The sequence below is a fragment of the Labrus mixtus genome, chromosome 21 (assembly GCF_963584025.1).
Source record: "Labrus mixtus chromosome 21, fLabMix1.1, whole genome shotgun sequence".
Lineage (NCBI taxonomy): Eukaryota > Metazoa > Chordata > Actinopteri > Labriformes > Labridae > Labrus > Labrus mixtus.
Genome location: NC_083632.1, coordinates 23,891,286 through 23,915,500, shown reverse-complemented (window position 1 = coordinate 23,915,500; position 24,215 = coordinate 23,891,286). Strand labels below are relative to the sequence as shown.

The 24,215-nt window shown below is 38.9% G+C and overlaps 1 protein-coding gene across 1 annotated transcript; it reads left to right on the top strand.

Moving 5' to 3' along the window:
• Window positions 1–7,497: 7,497 nt before the first annotated feature.
• LOC132955779 (heparan sulfate glucosamine 3-O-sulfotransferase 2-like) lies at window positions 7,498–12,190 on the top strand. The gene is made up of 2 exons (XM_061028791.1): window positions 7,498–8,208; window positions 11,469–12,190. The coding sequence occupies exons 1-2, from the start codon at window positions 7,733–7,735 to the stop codon at window positions 12,085–12,087; spliced, it is 1,095 nt and encodes a 364-aa protein (XP_060884774.1). The 5' UTR covers window positions 7,498–7,732; the 3' UTR covers window positions 12,088–12,190.
• Window positions 12,191–24,215: the final 12,025 nt, after the last annotated feature.

Genomic DNA, 24,215 nt, shown 5'->3' with positions numbered 1-24,215 from the left:
CAGCGCAGAGAGGACTGAGAACGTTTTCCAAAACGAAACCCAAACCCCCATAAACTCTTAATGCTGCATTCAGGAGCCACGGGGGGAGGAGGAGGGGGAGGGGGAGGGGGAGGGCGAGGAGGATTTGGCAGCAACATGCTAGTGCCAAGACATATGTGGCATGCTGATAGCACCAGAGAGGTGCAGCTCACACTGTGAAGAAGCTTTGGAGGGGTGCTGATACACATCCATCACTCGCTTGGTTTGGGGGTTTTAGCTGCAGGCTGTAAAAGTGGGTGGCGGGATAATTTCACACAGTTCAAAGCAAAGATTAAGAATGTAGAATTTTTTATTTTAGATTTGGCCAAGAAGCATAAGTGATCCGTTTAAAGGCCCCAAGCGTCCAATTGGGATTGTGAACAAAGTCATGTTTTTTGATGGTTATTTTTAGAAAATGTAACAAAAAAGTTGGATTGGTGCTCATTGCCATCTGTGCGAGAGAATAAGAGAGATACAAGCGAGAGTTTCGAGTTATTCGTGGTGACATCCCTGGGTGTGTGTGTGTGTGTGTGTGAGAGAGAGAGAGAGAGAGAGAGAGAGAAACAGAGAGGGAGAGAAAATAGAGAGAAAAATCCTAGTGTCACAGTATCTTAGCAACTGCCTCCATCTCCTTGGAGACAAGAGCTGACATCATTTCCTGTCTGTGAGAACTCACTTTTGGTTTGTACACAGTGTGTTTGTGCGTGAGAGGGCATGTATGTGTGTGTGTGTGTGTGTGTGTGTTTGTTTGTGTGTTGGCCTGTGTCCACGTTTATATGCAGATGTGGGCCCGCAGAGTGTGCACTCATGCAAACAGGACGGATTTTAGTGTTTCACTCAGGGTGCGTTCAAGAATGTCACTCTATTTTTAAGTCAAAATAAATCATTTTACGCAATAAGATGATTCTACTTCAAGAGATTATTTTTTTTATCTTTGTGTTGCTTTAGGCTGTTGAATAGGACCTTAGATATAGCTGTTACATTGTCACATGTAAACCAATAGTAAAAGTGTTTTTTAAGCCTTTCTTATAGCTTAAAGTACATTTAGACTTATTTCTGCTGTGGAAATAACATTACTAATGTAGAATATCTGTGTTGTTTATTTGTACTTTCACAGCAAAGTCTGTGAATTTGCACCAAAAAGTTTTCAGTAACTGAGTGTGAATAGAGTCAGGGTCTCCTTTAGGCCTACCAAAAAACAAATGTGATTCAGTGCAGAGAAACTGTGATCTATAACTGCCACCTTGTGACGAGAGGAGTAAACTGCAGCCAGAAACACATTCTTTCCAGCTCTATAAGAATCTTTTATTCCATGTACACCAACATACGACATATTTCTATCTTAAATGATCCTCAGACGTCAAATTAATTGTATAAGTGAATCTTAAGAATGCTATATGCAAAATCATCGGTCTGATTCTTTGAAGCAAACTGTCCTTTCTTCACACCAGATAAACAGAGAAGCTAACTTTTGTTGCAGTTGTTTTGGGCCATAATATGTAGTGGTGCATTTTGTGATGATTATATTCAGGTCAAATATTTGTGCAAAAGAAAAAAGAAAACAAAGAAATATGAATAAAAAATCAGTTTGGATGTAAAACAAAAACATTTAAATTAAAAACAGCTGCAAAGTGCAGAGGAACAAATTGGATGCATATTTATTTTTTTGATGACTTTTTCATGAATGGTCTAAAGAAAGGCTTTTTCAGTATACTGTAGTTAGCCAGGTTTCAAGGGAACATAGTAGGCATAAAACCCAGGTAAGTATGTAATGTGTGCATCATAAGCATGCTTTTATATGAAGCTAACTGGAATACACAATTCAACATCTTTGCTTTCTTACTGAGATAATAATGTTAAGACTGGTACCACTATAGAAGGAACATGTTAGCTTCAGATGGTTAGGAGACTGAACGTTCACTATGATAGCATTGGTCTCAAAAGTGGGGATATCACTCAAACTGTGTTATGTGTAAATGCAATATGTAACCTTTCTGGGATCCTATCATTCTTATCTGCCCTTTTTTTTTTTCACAGAACAGATGTCAAATCTAAAAAAGCGGGTCAAAAACTCATTTTGATGTCGGGTGTGAACAGTGTGTTTGAGTAGTGAAGTTCTATGTGACTATGAGATGTTTCACCACATCTCAAAGTCATGCGATGTGGGATAAATGAATGTGAGCTTATAAAGTGCTTTTCTATTCTTCTGACTACTCAAAGCACTTTTACACTGCAGGTCACACCTACACATTCACACACTGATGGTAGTGATCACTATGTAGTATCATACTGTGGGAGCAATTCAGGGTTAAGTGTCTTGCCCAAGGACACATCGGACATGTTGTCGAGCTGGGGATCGAACCCTCGACCCTCTGGTTGAGAGGCGACGACTGTACCAACTGAGCCACAGCCGCCACATGCATATCAGCATAGAAAAACATAGCAGCCATATGTTTTAACCATTATGAGATTAACCAAGAGATATATGTGGAATCACATGCATGAACAACTTATTAGCATCAGAGTTAATATGATTAATATGAGGGGCGCTGGTGGCGCAGTGGTTAGTGCGCGCACCCCACGTATGGAGGCTGTAGTCCTCCAAGCGGGCGGCCCAGGCTCAAATCCAGCCTGTGGCTCCTTTCCCGCATGTCATTCCCCACTCTCTCTCTCCCTGATTTCCAACTCTATACACTGTCCTGTCTCTCAATTAAAGACAAAACATTTTTTTTTAAAAGCTGAAAAAAAATAAAATTAATAATATGAGAAATTATTTGTTTGATTATCATAGTGTTCATTCTGAGGAATCCTTCATTTTCCCGAGCTTCTTTCTGTCATGATCGCAACTTCCTGATTTGATTAAGTTGTTGATGTTTTTTTAGTTTTCTTTCTTTTGGTCTAGCTTGATCCTGGAAGCCATCTTTAGCAGCAGCAACAGCATAATGTGCACCGGGAAGGCTTCAGCTGCCAAAATAAAAGAAGAAAAGAATAAGTGTCAAATTCTGGCATAAACTCATGTACATGTAGTAAATGAATGAATGAATGAATGTTGGTGTTATATCATTCTCAAGAAGAGAATCCATGACAATGACAAAAACGTTCAAGCTTACGTCTTCTGAAGTCAAAATAAAGAACATGCATCTAAAGGTTAACAATCACACACTCTGGCTGTTCTTGTTAACACAACAAAGATGATTTTCTTTTTCCTACAGACATTATAAGACAGTGTCGTTCAAACCCGTCACTGAACTGTTTCATAGGTAGGTTTGTAATATCGTGTATCTATTGAGTATCCAGCTGCAGCCCCCGGAGCAGAAACCACTGGCCTTACAGAAGTATGACTTGTTCCTGCCTTCACAACTGCTTAAACAACAGCTCCCCTTAGTGGGAGTCGTCTATCCTATGATTAACTTAGTTAGGTTTAACATTATTTTATAATACTCAAGTTACAAAATCTATTATTTGTAGCTTCTTATCTTTAAGTCACTTCAGGGGCTTTTGTTATGCTCCTGGGCTGCAGCAGGATAGTATTGCATTTGATATAAGTGTAAAACCATCAGCAGACATATATGGTGTTTCTAGTTGATGTTTGTTACACAAATGCAGACGTGTGATAAAAAGCATCCTTAAATCCCTTTTCCTCACAAAACTGTCTTCAAATTATTGTTAACATCCTTGCATGTAAATTCACATTTTTTTCAGGCCTCTGAAGGGGGCACGACAAAAACTTTATGAACAAATGTAATTTGATTTGAGATCGCAAAACTCAAACAAATACCAATACAATTCTACAATAGATGTTTAAACTCTGCTTGACTTACCACAGCAGCGCTGACTTTTTTGACAGCATGTTCGTTGATGGGGCACTTCAGAAGTCCCTTACCCTCAAAATAGAGACAGTCCACGAGGAGCCGAATGTTTGGGTGTTGGTACACTCTGTGTTCTGGTAAAGCGTAGTTCTGATCAAAACTGTGATGCATGGCCACAAGAATGACTTTCCTGATTCCTAGTTCTTTGACACAAACACAAAACACAGATCAGATTTGCGTCTAAAGGATGAAGTATGATTGAACATATCATGTTACTGCATGATTACCTGAGGCGCTGGCCAGAGCTGACGAAACGTCACTCTCAAAGCGGCTGACGATGGGACAGAAGATGATAACGACATCACTCTTGGGGTGCCGATTGACCACCTTTGCACCTTTGAGTTTTTGAAGAAACGTCTTGTGGGAGCCAAACGTTTCTCCTGCTATATATGGGAAAATCTTTACCATTTTTCCTTTAGAAAAATTGAGAAAGTAAACGTTAATTTAAACCTACAATTATTTTGGGGGGGATTTTGAAGAAGTCAAAATGCTTACTTAACATTGATTTCATCCGGTCAAAATATGTTCTTTTGATTTGACTTTAGTTTCATTACATTTCACTGATCATAGGTCTGAGAGGTAGTAGGCTATCTTAGTCTTGAGATTAATTTTTGGTTAATAACTTTTTATTTTTATTGTTTTGTTCGACACAAATTCTGCCATTTTATGTTACAGCAAAAAACGATATTTCATGTTTAAGCAAAGTTTAAACAAAGTACAGGATTTCAATATTGCTCCACCCCAATCAGCTACAACATTTTTTAACGTTTTTCTTAAAAAAGGCTAGTAGGTTCGTGAATGCAACACTCTGAAACCCCTTCCAACCCATATAAACACTACATAGTCGAAATATCGTTAGACTCTAACAGACATTGCTTGAAATGGTTAATGTGTTCAATACGACTTCTGTCAAAAAGTCAAATAATTTCATATCGAGTTACTTACTTAGTGTTAGCCGAGTGCTTGTTGAATTGTTGTGTTCTTACGAATCTTTCTTCAAGCTTCTGAGGCTTTACAGGAAGTCAAATGTTTACGCACTGTCATCTTTCACTTTCACTTTGGTTAGGTTGTGCTATGATGTACTGGGGATGCAATGCCATCATCTGACCAACAGGTGTCAGTGTCGCAACATTGATGGGAGTATGGAGAATGAAATTGCTCCTACTAAGCCTACAATAGCTCCATATAATTTAACTCATTAAGTCGAATAAAACAAAAATAGTAGTTTTTTTTTATTTCCGCTGTTAAAAAAACGAACATTTATGATTTGCTACCTTTCTGACTTTTTAAGGAATGTTTTACTGTAAAGATCTGAAGAGAAGCTATATGAAATGAGCTGTCAGACTGAATTATTCTCTGTTCATACTGTACCTTGAGGGTTTAAGGGATGTCTAAATGATTTCTGCCATACTGTAGGCAACGTAAAGCAACTTTGACCTTTTAGACTGTTACAAATCATTTAAAAAATATATATATTAAATGTCCTGATTTTTATCTGATCTTACTCTGAGCATCTGCACAGCTATTCTACTTCAATCATACATTTGACTTTATATCATAACACTGTATTAATTGACATTCTGACAGGCAAACATCATTGTGGCTACATTTTCTCACTAAACAAAACACTTGTGTGCACGCTCAGTTTGACAAGAGGGTGTGAACTGTATCCGTGGGAGTGATTCTTCATCTGTCTGTAATGTAGCGTTGTCTGGATATCATCTGTATCTGCACTCAGAGACTTATCAGAGTCAGGATGAGATGACGCCTACTTCAGCTCTCTTTGACAAATGATCAGTGCTGCTGATGGAGCGGTCAGCGAGCAAACTAAGGCCTTTATTCTGTCAACTCCAGAGGAGAATATTAAGGAAAAACACGCTCAGTTTTCCATAAAACTTCCATCATGTTCTGTCATAATAACAGTCCCTAGAGTCTGCAGAGAATCATCCCTTTGTGCAAACCTATACTAAAACCAACCTCCTTTTTGAAATTGAAATTTTCCTCCATGTAATCTCAGCATAAAGGATAGATTTCAATTCTCTGTAAAGTTTCAATATTCCCTTATTTTTAGTCTTTCGTACAAAGAAATGTGTCCTAGCCAAGCCTTTTTCTCCATATCAAAATGTCATTGCTTCATGTTGTTTTCTGTCAAAGCACATCAGTCTAAACTGGCTGACACTCTATACAAGATAAAACAAGACATATGTTGTGTAAATTAAACCAAGGGTAAACTGATTTCAGGTACCAGCATCCCTGATAAAAACCAGCCGTACACTCAGCAGAGGTGATTATAACATTTAATCACTGATACCCAATCGCCCAACTGTGCAGGCTCCTCGCCCCGAGGTTTGATTTACCCGCCCTCTTCCTGAGGAAAAATCTCATTCAGTAGACAGATTGCTGAGCGGGCCTCTCCGACCAGCAACCTATAAATCATTCTTTAATCAGAGGCCTCTGAGATTGGGCGCAGACACCCGCGGGAGCACCACTCTGTGACACTTCCACTCCTCCCCATGCGTCTCTGCAGTTCTGGGAGTTTTTATCCTCCTCTTCTTTTTGCCTCCTCGGGCTTGTCTGCATTTGTATCAGTCATCAAGAAAGTAAGAGGGATGAGACGCCTCAGGATGGCACCCTGCTCACACACACAACTCTTTCCTGTGCTCAGAGGGAGGAAGTCAAAGCAGGGGCGACATCAGGGGTTTGAGGCGGCAGGAGAAGGCAGGCCTACAGAGTGTGTGACGACTGATTTGCGGTAATTTAAGTGAAGAGTGTTTGAGAGGAATGCATCACTTAAGTTCTATATCAGTTGATGTAAAAAAAGAAGGTGCTGGTTTATCACCTGGTCTTTTTTTTCAGTCAAACTTAGGTTATAAAATCTTTGTTATTAAACTGATACTGAGCCTTAATGCTGCATGGTTCTTATTTAAAGTGAACATCAAATTGCAAGAGGCTCCCTCATGAAGTCATAAAAGAGTCAAGTGAAAATATTAGGTTTTCTAAAATTGTAAAACTGATTACAAAGACAACAACTAATGCTCACAAAATGTTTATATTCATGCAATAACTTACTAAAAACAGACCAGAATGTACACTTAGGAGTATAGAGGACATGTTGTTGCTGCATAAGGGCTGCACAAAAGGTAGTTTGATCATTGAGGAACAATTAATGAAGATATCAGGAAAAAATTCTTGTTAGTTCAATCAAACAGGAATACAAACATCAACTTGAAGGAATTAAAGAAGACATTTTTTATTCTCTGAATGTGCTGTTTTGATCATGCTTGTTGCACCTGATAGACTGGGATTGCTGTGGGTTACATTATGAACATTAATGAACATGTTTTATCTATGTAGATCATCATATGTGTTGTTTAATTATTACCGCTAACATGTTAACTATTTCAATTCTCTACTGAAGCTCTTTTTTTAATATTCATATGTGGATGCACAGTAGTCCCTTTAAGATTAGCCTAATTTAAAAGAACAAAAACAAATTTGAGTTCCAAAAAAGAGTAAAGTCAGGTGAGTGTGACAAGAGAGCTTAACACTTTTTTTATGCAAAGATGCTCTGACGTCACTGTGGTGAAATATTTCCCTTCTCTCAGCCTGCTTGGAGCTGTCAGAGCGCGCGATGACCATGGAGGCGTCCAGGAGTTTAACAGGAGGATTTCACTACCAAACTGAAACTGAAAGGACGGGACGCAGGTTTTGGATTTTGTTTTGTCTTATTTTTCCTGCTTTGGAGACAGAGGACAGTTTCGCGACTTGAGAGACTAAAAACAATCATCAAAGGAAGGAACGTGGAATCAATTTTAAAATCATGCACTGTTTATTTCCATGGAGAGATGGCATGCGTGCTCCTCTTCAATCGGTTGCTTCCCTTCTCACACCGCCTCACAAGAACATCCTTGTGCTTATTGTCCCTTTTTCTGTCATACTTGTGCTATTGTGCACTATTCCCAGCCAACACAATCATGCAAACGTCAGGTGATCCGACGCCCAGCTGCCAGAGCGTCCTGGATCATGGAGCCAAAAGACGCATCCAGAAGTCCTGCGTTCTGCAGCCGAGCAGCGCCGACGCGTCCCGGCTGAAAAGCGATCAAAGACCCTCCACGAACCTCCATACCGACACGCCGAGCCCTCCCATGAGCAATTTGAAGTTTGGGAATAAAAAGTTACCGAATGCCATCATAGTTGGAGTGAAAAAAGGAGGCACGAGAGCTGTTTTAGAGTTTATCCGGATTCATCCAGACGTGCGCGCGGCTGGCACCGAGACGCACTTCTTCGACAGGAACTATGACAGAGGTCTGGAGTGGTACAGGTGAGAGCGGCACCTGCACAGGTGCATGCATGTTTAGCCCAGTGGCCACGTGATCTAATATCAGATCTACAAATGATAACAATCTGGTCCTGTTTTGTGACGTTATCACACATTTAATCAGCTGATTTAATTGATTTCTGAAAGTGTTTTTACACCATGAGCTGTAAAAAGTGAATCACAGGAGAGACAGCTTTGCAGTTGTGTAAGAAGATTACTAATATCCAGGTTTAATTAAAGCTGTAGCCTATACATTTGGCTAGGGCCTTCAGCATTTCCTGTGAGTCTCTGTACATTGAAAGCTGTGTGTATCCTTAAGTCCTCATGTAAAATCATGCATAATGTAGTAATGCATCACCACTATGACCTATGCTTGGAGATTTGAAAGATGGAGATGATAAAATTACTCATCAAATTACACATTTATTTATATGTTGTAGTAATTGAGGAGTATCGATAAAAACACACATGTAAATAAATATATGACAATGATAGGATCTTCTTCTATACTACTTTCACATTACATCAGCTTCTTATAGTCATAAATATGATATAGCCCTCCCCATGGTGCCTCTCTGTCTACACAGTGTTTTGAGGTAAACCCATTAGAAGTGTTTTCTTCCATCTCTTGACTCATTAGACTTTCTGAATACATTAAAACACTTTAAGGCATAACCTGTCCTTTCTTCATCTAAACAACTCGTCAGTACAAACGCAGTGTGGGTCTCTCTACCAGGACTCTGAGCTGCTTTCATGTTGTTTCTTGTTGAAATAATACCTCAAAATCTATGGAAAGTTGATGTTTCATTGGTTGCAAAAAGCATCCCTCATATCATTCATTCAACAAAGATATGTTCTCATGTTATTATGAAGCATCCAAATGATTTTTAAACTCCCTCATTACAGATTTAAAGCAGAAATGTGTTCCCTTTTAGACATGAAATATTGTGCACATGTGCACACAGACAACCAATCACACACATCAACCTCTGAATACATCTCCCGTTAGTGATCGGCTGTCACGCAGCCTGCAGGAGGGTTGTGTATCAGTGGTAGAATTAAATAATTAAAGACTCAAAGTATCTCCACTAATTGGCACTTGTCAGGAAGGAAGGCGGCTGAAGCCCTTTTATCTCCTGGATGTGTCTGAGAAATATGAACTCTAGCCTATTACTGCAGTTTGACTGTCACCTGTCAGAGCTGCAGAGGAAAGGTCATTTGCCAACGGACTTCTGAGGATCCCTTTCCAAACTGTAATTCAGAAAGTCTTCGGTAAACACTCATCAATGAAGGCCAAACTTAACGGTTACAGTCCCAGTATCAAAGGCCATTGGAAAGTGCTGTTTGCCTTTATTTGGTTCATTAAATTCATATCCAAAGAAATGAAGAGAGACAATGAAGAATTAATATTAGTAAAGTTAACTGCCAAAGTGTGGATGCATCAGTTGGTCATTGATTGGAAAAAAGATAGACAGGAAGAGAGGAAAGTAATAGTGACATCAAATGCTAAATGCTAAAGTGCAGTGCTAGTTTGAGTAGAATCCTAATTTCTATTTGAATTTTTTTTTTTAAACCAAATAAAAATATAGGATTTATCAACTAGACGAAGAAATTAAACAAAATTGTTACTTAAAGCCTGATTGAATGGCTTTTTTTAAATTCAAAATTAGGGATCGATCTTAGCTACTAATTTTCCTGACGTTTAAACAGACTTTAAAATTCAGACAAGTAGACTAGTCCAAAGTTTATAAAATACCCAGAAAACAGTCCAAATTTAGCACACCTTATTTAACATGGATAAACACTGTCCTGTAGTATAATCCTTTAATTATTAGTTGAAACAGTTTGTCACATTCTTCAACAACAAAATTCACTGCTATGTTAAAGGCTTTATATGTGATTTTTTTGATCCAGCAGATGTCGCCCTTGAGCACCAGCATGAAACCAAAACAACTCGCGCTGCATTCTTGTGTTAGCATGCTAATGCTAGTGATCTTTATTATGCTCGTATCTTCACACTGCATGTAAATTTAGCGTGATCTAGAAACACAGTTAAACAGTGAGTACAGTATGTTATTCTTCTTTTCTCTAGTCCCTCAATTAAACAACTTTTATACGTGAGGGGAGGAGTCAGCCGGCCGTCCGGGCGATGTAAACAAACTGAAGATAGGACTCTGAAAACTCTGAAAACATCACAGACAGTGGGACTCGGGTGTTACACCCATTGTAGACAGTCATGACTCACAGAGTTATTTTCAGAGGATATACTTGATTTCTAAGTGTGAAAAATGACATATAAAGCCTTTAAATGTTGCTGAAATCTGTGGCACTTTGTGATATGCATTACTCTGCAAGTAAACAAATTCAAATTGGTTTTCCATGTTCTGAATGTAGAGATGCCTTTGGTTTAACAGCAGAATAAGGAACACACTCAGTAATAAAACTTCAGGTGCAAAACAACAAAAAAACTACAAGTAAACACAAAAGACTCCTGCTTGGTTTACTCCCATGCAGTAGAGCAGGCCCATTATCAGGACAGCTCCAGCTAGTGGTGAGTGGCTGTGTTACAGTTGGACACAACATTTTGGCTTTTTGCGCCTACAGTACATTATTATAAAATATCAATGATTAGTTTAACCAACTAATTCTGGTGCCAACTAGCAACTAAAGGGTTATACTGTTTAATAGTTAAGTGGACTGATAGTGCCCATCAATAGTTAAAACCATGTCCTTAGTCAATGTTTAAACTGGAACCTCAAACTTTACTCTGTGCATATACCTGTTCATTACCCTGAAGACTTCAATGGCCTAGTTTGAAGACCCAGAACTAACCTCACAGAGTCGCTCTGCTATAAGTGTTCTGTTTGCATTTATCATGATTTATTACTCTTGAACTAGGCTGGCTGATGCACAGGAGAGCTGTCTGTGAGACTGGTCTCCTGTGACAACAGACTACTATGACTGTGCGTCAGTGCTCTTATTATCATTTACATGAAGAAACTGGGTTCATGGCCAAACTGGAGCTTCTCTGTTGGTTCTGTGGCTTTGAAGCTCACTTGAGTAATCCTGCCCTAAATAAACATCTAATACACACTTTTTTCCTTTTGACAGAGTGAAGGCAAGGACAGTGTGTCCTCTGTCTGAATCCATTAGCTTTTGTGTTTTTTATGTAATTCAAAACAGTGAGAAAATGTTATAAAACACTTAAATAATGTAATTGTAAATGAGAAACCTTTATCTTTGTGTTTTTATCTTTCATTCAGAGGTTTAATGCCAAGGACGCTTGAAAGCCAAATCACAATGGAGAAGACGCCAAGCTACTTTGTGACAAAAGAGACGCCACATCGTATCTCTGCTATGTCCAGAGAAACAAAGCTCATTGTGGTGGTGCGAGACCCAGTGACCCGTGCAATATCTGACTACACTCAAACTTTATCCAAAACTCCTGACTTGCCCAGCTTCCAGGACCTGGCCTTCAGAAATCAGAGTCTTGGCATTGTGGACACAACTTGGAATGCTATCAGGATCGGTTTGTACGTTCTACATCTCGAGAACTGGCTCCGCTACTTCCCTTTGGCTCAGATCCACTTTGTTAGCGGAGAGCGTCTTATCACAGATCCAGCAGGGGAGTTGGCTCGGGTGCAAGATTTCCTCGGGTTAAAGCGAATTGTCACGGACAAACACTTCTACTTTAACCGCACCAAGGGCTTCCCTTGCCTTAAGAAGCCTGAAAGCAGCGGCTCGCCTCGCTGCCTGGGAAAGTCAAAGGGCAGAACTCATGTACAAATAGACAGAGATGCTATAGAGCAACTGAGAGACTTCTATAGACCTTACAATGACAAGTTTTATGAAATGGTGGGTCATGATTTCAAGTGGGAGTAGAGGAGTGTTTTTAAACTGAACAAGAAAGACTGCCATATTTCTTTGTCAAAAACCTCCATATTATACTGAAGCGAACAAGAGCAAACATGTTGCAATGGCCCAAAAGATATCAGTGAGAAGAAACCAGCTGAAAAACTAAAAAAAAAAAAACATATTAAAAATCACATAAAGTCCTGAAAAACAATAAAATTAACTGTAATTTTAAAAAGATGGTGCAGAAAGCAAATTTGCTGTGAATACAAAAAATACGTAAATCTGGGGAAGTGTTCTAGGTCTGTTGGGGGAGCAACATGGAATATATTCATTTTGCCTCAAAGGCAGGGTTGGTAATTTTCTCCAGATACACTTTTTAAGATTTTGGTTGACATTGTATGTAGGTCCTGACAGAAATTAATAACTCAAGTGCTCTGAAAAAGGAACAAAGAAAATCCGTCATCTGTAGCAGTTGTAAGCCTGTAAAAACTTCAACCAATGTCTGTGACGAGGTACCAATCTGATGAACCAATCAGACGCCTCCCTGTCTCCTTGCGTGTTCTCTACCCCTTGCATTCACTAGCCCACACTCAGGCCGTATCCGAATTGCCAAGTACATACTCAATCTTTCAGTAGGCACTAAGCAGTATGTAGTACGTACTATCCATGCTGCATACTGTTAGTACCTACTATTCAGTATGCACACACAGTAGACAGATATTTGTTCCTACTTCATCTGATTCATTCAGTATGGAAGTGACGTCATTTACGTTACCCGAACCGGCCGCATCCACCCGTTTGTATTTTTTTAATTTTCTTTTTAGCTTTATTCAAGAAGAGTAATGCGCATATACAGTCAGGTAAACAAAACAATATCACAATGTAAATCAAGTAAAAGACAGATTAAATAACTAAATAACATACAGTACATAAAGGAAAGAACAAATGAAAGACAGAAATATACAGAATATAAAGTAAAATAAACAAATAAAGACGCACTTAAATAGTGAAATGATTATTTAAATAGAGGGGGAAAGGTTTTATAATAATGCAGACATTTGTTATATTTTCTGTTGTTAATTTAAAGTAGTGATTTCAGTCGGGACTTTAACTCTAGATTAAAAATTGATTCAATTAATCCACGCTCGTTTGTTTTGATTTGGAGGCAGATGTGAAGTGACGATTTACGTTTAATTTCGCACAGCATTGTGGGAGTTAGTATACAATTCATTTCCTGAAAGCACGCATCTGATCCATACTGCATGAAACCAGGAAGTTAGTATCCATACTGAAATGTTCAGTACACTGAGGTGGACCCAAAAAATGCATACTGAATGACCACGAAAGTTCAGTATACTGAAACTCCCTACTGAATAGTACGTACTGCATACTGAACTGTGACTATTCGAGTGCATGTGTGTGAGGGGCGTGGCTTTTGAGGGAGCACAGAGGGGAGGGGGCGGGAGTAGACGGAGCACTGAGGGAATGCTACTTTCTAAATCATGCTAGTTTTAAAAAATGACCAACCCTGCCTTTAACAAAAGGGACACCAGGCAAGAATTAAATGTAAGCACTATCTTATGGACCAGATAACGAAAACATAGAACTTTCGTCTTTATTTATAGTGCAAATGGATCATATTTTAAAGAGAAATGGTTGCTGAAAGTAACCACATATGCCAAGTGTAGTTGTTACAAAGCTACTTTGCTAGTTAGAAGTGTAAATGGTAACACTCCATCAAATCACTGTGCTCCCAAAGTAAGCCAATAGCAGCCTAACTGATCTTAGCGAACAGGAGCTACACTAAGCCTCAGCTGTAGTAACTTTATCAAAGTAAACTATTGTGCACACAGCGTGTCCATAACTAAAAAAAAATAACACAAATGTTCCTCCTTTTTTAGATAATAAGGTTATATTTATGGAGATTTTTTTTTTCATAGACTGTGATTGTTAAGAAGACTATAGCTGCCCCAAAGCTACTGTGCTAGCAAGGAATGAAAGCACAAACACTCAATTGATTCACTTGATTCCAAGTCATAGTTTCACAAATGAAGTTAGTTCTGCACTAACTAGCTAACAGCAGACACACTTAGCAGCCATGGTTACATTCACAAAGAAGACTACAGACAAATAACTCTAGGCTACTTGTACAACAAAAACCCTTCATTCTTAAGTCTCATGTTTAAGTTAAACAGCCTTTATTTTATGGAGGAATAGTTTTTGATGAACATATCATAACTGCTAAGTGGGGCTGTTAGTTATTTTAGTTGATTGTGTTAGTGATACTAGCCAGCTATGGATGTATTTACAATCAAATAGTGTTGGTATTGGAGTGTTGGTATTTTCTCTTCTAAATAGCACACTGGCTTTGGAGCAGCTGCATGTAGCCTAGCAGTTGTCGTAACTTTAGCAAAGCTATCTGTCCATTAAATAGCTTTGCTTTTAAATTTTTTAATTCAAATGAAAACCTGTTTCTGTCAATGGAGATCTTTGGGCTGTTACAGCATATTTTCTCTTGTCAGGCATCGTATAATATGTCGCTACTGAGATGGATAGCTAACAATCTCCAGACTTTATGTAAAACTACAGGAGCATTATTATTCTTTATAAGTGACACTGATGAACATAACATTTAGGATGACATTGCTTTTGCACTTGTAATGATCAGTTACCAGCTATCATCTGTATCCGGTTTGTTGCCAGATATAGCCATCCGTTTTAGCTTTGGGTTTCTGTTCCTGTAACTGTGTTTTATTGCTGACAACTTTCTCCATTTGCTGACTGGTTTGTGAAAGGAGGATATTCCAGGGAATGGGATTAGTTCCTCTTAAAACCTGCTTTACTAATCAAGGCAGGGCTTGAAAGCAAGACCTTGGAAAATGTCAGTGAAGTCTTCAGGGAGGGCAGAATTAAGCTGCAGCACTATGGTGGGGGAAGCTGAAACGTGAAGCCATAATGCACCAATATGAAAGTATGAAGCACCAAATATCACTTACTGTTGGTGCATTGCCATACTGGGTGTCTTTCTCCTTCTTTCCAGCTTGAATCCGTTAATGAAAAAGTCAATATATGCTGTATCATGCACACCTTTGTGCTCTATGCTTTATTTGCTCAATTCATGTTTGTATTTAGTTACGAAAGTATTTAATCACTGCCTTATTCACAATGTTTGTCCATGAACATCATTGAATAAAACTGGATCACAGATGCAATTTTTTAATTATGAAATCTGTCCCATCTGAAACATTGACTTTGATAGAATACATTTCACACAAAAAACAGAATTTTTATCCCTTCTCGCAAACTTTGTTTGATTCTTATAAAACAAACCAAATCAAACATTAGTCCTTCAAACTGAAAATCTATTCAGATTTATACATCTTTGGAAATGTTTGATTTTGTTCCTATACCCCCATTTGATCATATCTAGTAAAATTATGCTTTTCAACAGATAAGATCACTTATAGTTTTTAACATATTTTCCCTGTGATGCCTGTGAAAACATGTGCTTTGAGGCGGTGTATTTCATTCTGTACGGTTTGTTGTGTGCCATGTGGTGGTAGGTGGATGAGGGGGGGTGTAGGTGTAAAGAATTTCAATCACTTTTCAAAGACAAAGCAGGCAACACCTCGTCGTGGCAGGTTATCAAATAGAATCTGGGACTGCATGTCACATGATTGCAGTGAAAAGTTTGGATTCTGCTACCTGGTATGAATACTAAAGCCAGACTGTCTGAGCCTGAGCCAGACTGATACAAAAACAGAGGGAGAAACTAGCTTGTGATACATGAGTTAGGATTAGGAGGAAAATCTCATGATTTCAAACAGGACAGAGTAAATCGTTCTGCACTGAAAACGACCAACATTTCTGAGGTAACACTGGAGAGTTTCACTAAACAGAACTGCTTTAAAGTTGAATGCCATCCTGTTGAATCTGAGTTATACATATATGTAAGTACAAGGGAATAAAACAGGGCCCTGAATGAACAAACATTAGGTATTTATTGAAGAACTCAGTATTTTATTAAAACATGTTATAATAATAATAATAATAATAATAATAATAATAATAATAACTGGATCCTCGAGGGGTAGGGAGGCCTTCAGAAGGATATGATACCACGGTTGAGATGGAATAGAGGTGACTGGGGTGGAGGAGGGTCACAGACTGAAACAACAAACTGACAGCGAAAGAGAGGAGAACAGGTTTTTAAAATATGACAGCAGCAGGATGATTGGTCGGTAGAGGTCATGGCAGAATCTGCTTGATTCATTGCTTAAAGAGTAAACACTCCCAATCAGCTGGTCACCAAAGCAGGGAGACAGAAGGGGTGGAAAGAATGAATGTGTGTTCCCGCAGAGCTCCATTTCAACAATAGACTGTAGGTTCAAAGTTGTCGGGCTGAATGAATAACGTGGTTAAGTACACAGACTTAATAAAAAAACAATGTTCATGTTTACACAGGCTGTAAACTGATTGGTCATCTTTAGTTTACTTTAAGGGGTTAATTATATTTTGCAGGCTGTATACTAATGCTTTCCTTCGTCTAATTTAGTTCCACTCTATTTTTGGAGTTTTCTGGCTGAATGGTTGACATCACCAAAAGTTTTTTTAATTCCCCTTTAGTAACTCACTGTGCAAACTGTCAGAGCTTGAGCTGGCTCTTCTTCATCCATATTTCACAGCAATTACACTGACGTTTAAGAGCATGTAGACTTTAAGATAAAGTTTTTTGAAAGATTTATTCTTGGGCTTTTTGCCTTTATTTAGACAGGACATAGAATAGAGTATAAGGAATCAGAGAGAGAGAGAGAGGACATGCAGGAAAGGAGCCGTGGGTCAGACTTTAACCTGGGCCGGCCGCTTGGAGGACTATAGACTCTGTACGGGGTGTGACCTTACTACTAGGCCATCAGCACCCCTTGAGAGATAAAAGTGTCCAGTTTGGCATTACGACTAATATTTCCTCTTTATACTGCCTCATATTATTTCATTGTGAATACACTCTAAGAGCTGTCCAATAATGCTTCACTTCCCTTTACGACTTGGGAGTCATTACACTGTAGTAACGGAGTAAATAGACTGTGAAATAGAATAGATTCCCCTGTTTGTCAGTTGTTAATTGTTATTAAAAGTCTGTTAAAAAGTACAATGGACTGTGTTTTACAACTATTTCCCTGTGTTATCTTAGAGGGGACCTAAAATAAACCTTCAGCTTAATGTAACAATACCTATACTTTTCTTTACCCAGTGCCTAACTTTGTTCTATCTGAATGCAGATTGCTTACCCCCTTACTATCTGGACTTCTTAAATGTTAGAATAAGTCCTTGAGTTCTGTATGCACCAAAAAAAGAACGTTTTACTTTGTGGCTGAAATATAAAGCTTGACATGTCCAATGTTTAAGCACTGAGCTTGTCACACAAAACAAAAAAAAAATGACGTCAAAACAGTAAAATGCAGATCCTACAACTAAGCAGCAGAACTGAGGATAGAGCATAGAGACTGTGAAGGTTCAGTGTAGGACAGACAGACGTACAGGACAGCACAGACTTGCTCAGCATCTTAATGTGAATCACAGCTAATAGACGCTGCAACACTAAACTCAGAGATAGAGTTTTCTTAACCCATAATAATCATTAGGAACTGTTTCACTCCCAGTGAAATGTAGGACATGTCGGTCCTCTCTGTTATCTACATACCTCAGAAGTCTGCTACTTTTATCTGTCAGAGTACTACTCCATCTGAAGCCCTTTTAAAATTTGCATGTAACAGAGTGTCCTTTGAAGATTTCTCGGCGTTTGATACAGAAATACAGAAAGGCGAACAGAAGGAGCCTTAAAAAAACCTGTTCTTATTTTTACCTGGCTATATGTTCAGGCTCTCATTCTTCCTCATTCTCTGCCTCTTTTGCGATGGTCATAGTGCATTGTTAAGAGAAGAATCATAAAAGGTGCTCCACTCTCTGTGACCCCCTCTCATCCCAGACGTCTGAATTTTTGTCTCTCTCCCTTTTCCCTCACAGCTTTTCTTCCCCCCCTCTCTCTCTCTCTCTCTTAACTTAACTTTCTCGACCTCCATGTGGGGGGGCGTACAGGCTGTGTGGCTGCACCAACCTCTGATACCCTTCTTGTCATCATTCTTGCCAGCAGTTCATTTGTGTGGCTCCTCTGACACACAGGTGAGCATCTATGTGGCCGTCGCTGTGAGCGGCAACTCTCTGTATGGTCCACATGGGTCCTAATTAGGCCTGAGGGCTGGAGAAGGAGCAAAAATCCCTGAGAACAAGCATCAGCCAGAGTCTGATTAGACTCAGCGAGTGAATGACTCTCCAGAGATTGCCTGCAGGTCAAAACTCTCTCTCTCTCTTTCGCTCTCTCTCTCTCTCTCTCTCACACACACTCATCTTTCATTTTCAAATATGAATACCCTTAGGAAGAAGCCAATGCAAATCATGCAATACTTTGCATTCAGGAGCACTATGATGTGACCTATTTGCTCTCCAGCTAATGAGGCGCTTGTTAAGCTTAATGAGTATTTGTTAGAACTGATACTGAAACTCGCATTGTTATGAAACATTATTGCTAAACGAAGCATCGCAAACAAATCGGCCCCATTCAGGATTGTGTGTAATGTGTTGAGTGTTTGGATTACACTTTTAATCCAAAGATGTTTTCCTATTTCCATTTTCATCCCTATGGAGCAGCCTGGTAATTATTTAATGCTCAAAATACCTGAAGGATTAATTCTTTAGTGCACTATTGATGAGTACAAGTTACTGCTGCTGAGACTAAAAAACAAGTCTTCAAGGACGAGAGCAGACACGTATTTTGTTTTATCTTTCACATTAGAGGATTTTAAAAGGAGGCTTACATTGTTTTTGATGCAATTGTTTTAACATTATGGTCCAATATTGATTAAGACTTAACGCAGCTTTTTGCTGAGGGGGTGAAAACAACACACAAAAGACCCTCTTTTCTTCACAGAAACACATCTAAATCAGATCAGGAGGAATGGCCGAACGCAGACTTTAAGAGTTTAAAGTCACAGTGGTGTTCGTCAGGCTTGTAATATAGTTAATGTATAGAATCCCTGTTGGTTAATGAAGCTTCAAACATTCTCTCTTTGGATTTTTAATGAGGTAAGAAGTTAGTTGGAAGCAGTGGCAAAAATCATCCTTCCCTGAAACCTTAATATTGCAATATTTTCTATCTGGTATGGTTCTAACAAAGCTGTAACCATTTTAAATGCATGCCTACAGGAAAATGCATTTTGCATGCATGCTCTATTTAGGAAGCACCAAATTAAAATATCACAAAGCACTTGCTCTGGATGTTCGCAAGAGATAGAATGAGGTTCCCTGCAATCCAAGTGAGACAGCAGCTGACACTGCAGAGGCAGAGATTCAGCGATGTACCCGTTCAGTCCGAGTGCTTCAGAATAGTTTAACTTGTGCAGCCGACAGGATGTCCCAGTGGTCGAAATCACCAGTGGCTTAGGAGCCAAATTAAAATGAAATGCTGACAACTGTGGCACAGTCTCAAGTACGTAATGATACACATTCTACTACTATTTGAGGACCAGTGTTGGAACTGCAGTCTGTGGGGATGACACTAAGTAAGCATGTTCATGTGATGTGCTCTATTAAGCTCAGAGTGGAAACCAGGGAAGTGAAGAGGGTGGAATGTTACTTCAAATGTTGGCCGTTATATCACTTCAAACTATAATAAATGTGACATTATGTCATTGATGGACTGTTCAAAATCAGTACAACATTTTACAGCTAATATAACAAAGAGAAACAATAAGATATAAAAAGATACAGTATGGTACAATACACTACACTACTATACCTGTGTACATACCAATGACATCCAATAATGACACCTATTGCTTCACATTAAACACATGAAATAAGAACTCCTCTAGGCTATGTTACAACCCCTAGAGCCTCAAGAAACATTTAAGATTTTGATTATTAAGATCTTTGTATAACAAACGGCCTAAGCCTTTCTCACTCCAGAAGAAAGTGAGAGGTAGATGGGGAATTGTTTAGATTGAGATTTAGGTGATCTGTGAATTTGTGCTCTGTGCCCCCCAAATTAGCAGCACTTGTTTGCTGCGCTCTCCACCACTGTTGTGTGTTTGTCAGACAGAAGAGTGATCTGTTTTCTGTGCAGAAGCTAAAGTGAGGTAGAAAGCTGATTAGACTGGAGGAGTAGTAGTCAGACCTCAGCATCTCTCTCACCAGGAGATGTGTTCTAATTAGAGCGTGTGGCTCGTGTCTCACTGAGGAGAATAACAAGCCTCATCCCAAAGCTGCCTCCACATGACCCTCGAGCAAACCCAAACACATCAGATGTACCGGCCACCCCTGGACTCCACACCACACCTGAGCCGACATGTTGTGCATTAGGATCTGTGTTTGGTGTTTACATCATGTGGCAGCGCTTTCTTAGCAGGAAGCCGGAGCAGAGCTGGAACAGGAATGAGGGAAGACAAATAAATCCTTCTAATCATCAACATCTGTTTACACCTTAATAACAAGCAAAATGGAATTTATATCATAAGGGCAGCCATATTTAAAATGCATTTTAGAGGAGGTGTGTGTTTTCTATAGGTTTTGGAGAATTCTTAAAGGAAAGACAAACTGAGCCTTGATGATGGAAGCAGCGAAGATTGTCCAGTATAAGCCTTATCCTAATGTGCAATGCACGTCTTCTCTTAATCTAACAATATTGTGGGGCCCCCTCATACCACTAACAACATAACTGTGATCACCACTTGAGACTCAAATGTATTTTTTTCCCCGATATGTCTTTTTTAATCTCAGAAACAGTCGAATTAAACGTTGGCCTTCACAAAGCAGTCTAAACTAATCATCTATTCACACACTAAACCATTTCCAAAGCAACAAAACAAAAGGAAAGAGCAAATAGTTGATGAAAAAAAACAATTTATTGGTTTATGTAAATGGACCCTACAGACCATTCAGCTGCTCATAAAGGGGTTGCAGCCCACAGTTTGGAAATCACTGCCTTAATGCATTTAAATGTATCAAAGGGGGAGTTGTATTCAGAGGGCTTCTCAGATTGGATGAGAATGATTTAATAAATATAAATATCTGGCTTTGATGTGTTTTAATGAATAATGACTTTGTGTTTAATAAGGTTTTATTAGCTCATATAATGCAAAACTTTCATTTTCCTTATACCTAAAAGTTAATTTTTTTAACTTATATCTTTAGCAACATTATATATTATTTAATTTATGCACCAATGTTTTGATTGATTCAACGTTTGCCTGAGTTTTTCACTGACTCTATTATTCTTAATCTCAGATAAAAACCTATTAACAAGTCAGCAAAAGAAAATCCTTGTGTTTTCCTTCCTTTGAATTAAAATCTTCCTCAATCAGGAAATAAATTCTTTGTTGTGCCAATAAACATCAGCGCACCCACACACACACACACACACACACACACACACACATGTGCACACACACGGTGGAGGATGGTCCAACCTCCCTGGGCGGCTTGTTTCAGATTGGATGTCAGATGCTGGAGACAGCTGCACTCATCACAGCTTTTTATGAATACATTACCTTTTATGTTCATCCAAACACCCATTTCTCTTCCTCAGAAAATCAAAGAGGACAGACGTTCACTCACCAGTCCTCTGAAAAAAAGTGGAACTTTCAGTGGGGAAAAAAATGTGTTGTTTGTACAACCAATATCTGTAGCCAACCCCCCCCCCCCCCAAAAAAAAAAAGAAACGCTGCAAATCTTTAAGCTTGGTGGTAATTCAAACCTCAACTTTGACAGAATGTGTGTGCAGATGTTTGTGCCTGTATTTTTTGAAGCAGTGATGGCTTATGAAATTTCAAAGTGTGTTATTTGCCTCCATGAAACTCTACAACATCAAAGACTCTCTCCCCTTCTCCCACAAGAACCAAGGATCCTCCAGTATTTTTGCCCGTATTGCATCTCAGTGTTGCTCAAAATCCTCTAATGATACAAGATACAAGATGGAAAGACTGCTGCCAATGGAAAAAAGGAAAATAAAATTTAGGTGATGATTGACATCCCTGCATCTTTTTTATTATTCCTGTGATGTTCGTCCAGACACACTGGTGCCAGAAACTGTGGCCTCACACTTTGGCTGATGCAGCAATCTGGTGATATGTGTCTCTGTTGCCTGCCAACCACCTGGCTGGAAGAAGCATAATCAACCTCTCAGTCAATCATTCTGCGCACAGCCAACGGTGTAGGATGAGTGTCAGAGGAAGCGAGGCAGGCAGGCAGGCAGGCAGGCAGACATGCAATAGCTGTACGTCCAACTTTGACACTTCACACCTTGCTCTCCGGCATCCTGATGAGTCCTGTGTGTTGGCGAGTTCTTGGGATTCTATAGCTACACAGTATATGCTCAGCATAATGGTGGAGAAGTGAATGTGCAGCGTGTGGGAGGAATAATCTCAGACTTTTTACAGGTTAAAGTTTTAGGTATATCCTCTGCCATCTTAAGCAGAATTGAAGAAGTCCTTAAACGTCAAAGAAGTTTGGAGATAATCAGCACAGTTAAAAATGTCCATCAAAAGGAGTGCATTTACTATCAAATAAAGAGAATAATGATGAACTTCTTTGAAATGGCACCTTCAAAAGAAGATTCACAAAGTGCTTTGACAAACACAGCAAAAGCAGGATACTCAGAGAGAAGCTACTGCATTGAGGAGACTGAAAGATGATGAAAAATGAGGATGGTAGGAGAGGCGAGTTGACAGAAAAACATTTAAAATGCAAACATGAATAGCTGAAAACTAGTAAAAGCAATAAATAAATAAATAAAAATCAAGAGTATAGATGTGATAAAAGCTAATATAAAATTAGATTATAAAAGTAGAGGAAACTGAATCTGTCATTAATCAATGTAACCATGTAAACATGGTTTGTGGTTGTGGCTCTATTGCAAAATCACAAATGACTGCACAAGCTAAAAGTGAAGACTAATCTGACACTTTATGGGACTTTCTCTTGGCCAAAAAAAGGACAACATGGCAGTCTCCTTTGGTGTTCAAGTTGTTTTCAAGGCACCAGTCTCTGCTCTGGGGTTATGTAATTCAACCATGGAAGTCCCACATGACACGTCATGTATATTGCATTGGCTAAAAAGCAGCTCTCTCTCCACCGGTGCACTCAAGGCTCGCTAGATTCTTCATCTCCAATTAAAAGGGAACTAAAGTACTGCATCACTGGACTCAAGAGAAGAGAAATAATTGACATCCTCGCTCCTGAAACAAGTGAATAATTGAATTTGTTTTTCATTCAGAGAGAAAAAAAAGGCTCACACTGTGAATACACTTAGCTATGGGTAGGTTGTTGCTCGCTTCAGATGATGAATTGAATAGGAATGAGTTGGAAATTGTGGCTAAGAAGAAGAAAATGAGAAAATAATGAAAGATATTGTGAAGCGAAACAGATTTTGTTTCCTGTTTTATGTCAGTGCTGCCTACAATGCAAAGAGTTAGTTTTGGAGCGATTGAGGACATTTAGGAGGACAGGCTGATGGACTCAAAGGTAACCAAAAATAGTTGTTGGACAGTGTATTACTGAACTACAAAATCTGAGGATCTGATAATACTAACAAATGGAAAACACTGATTTCAGAAGGCTCAAATCATTTAATTGTTTCTGAAACACTGAACTCAAGTTACCTTTCAATGAATACTCCCTCTGTAGCTGTTAAAAACCCTGACATGGATAAAACTGATAATATATAAGATATATTTTGTATTGGTTTAAATTAGCAGACAATTTAAGCTAGCAGCAAGTTAGTAGCTACTTTAGCCAACTATTAGCATTTACTGTACAAAATGATGCAAAGCGCTGAAATGAATAAAGCAAAAGCACAAGTAGAGAAGGGTAACCTACATGTCTTGTAAGATTGTTAAGTATTAGGTTCTCAAAGCCAACAACATGATAATAGTGCTAAGACATTTGTCACCATTAGCTAACAGCTAGCAGTAGCAGTAGGTTTGCGATAAGATTTAAGATTAAGATTTACTTTTATTGATCCCCGCAAGGGGAAATTTCAGTTTTTACACTCTGTAGTCATGAACACACACATAGGCTGAAATATACACACACATGCAGAAACA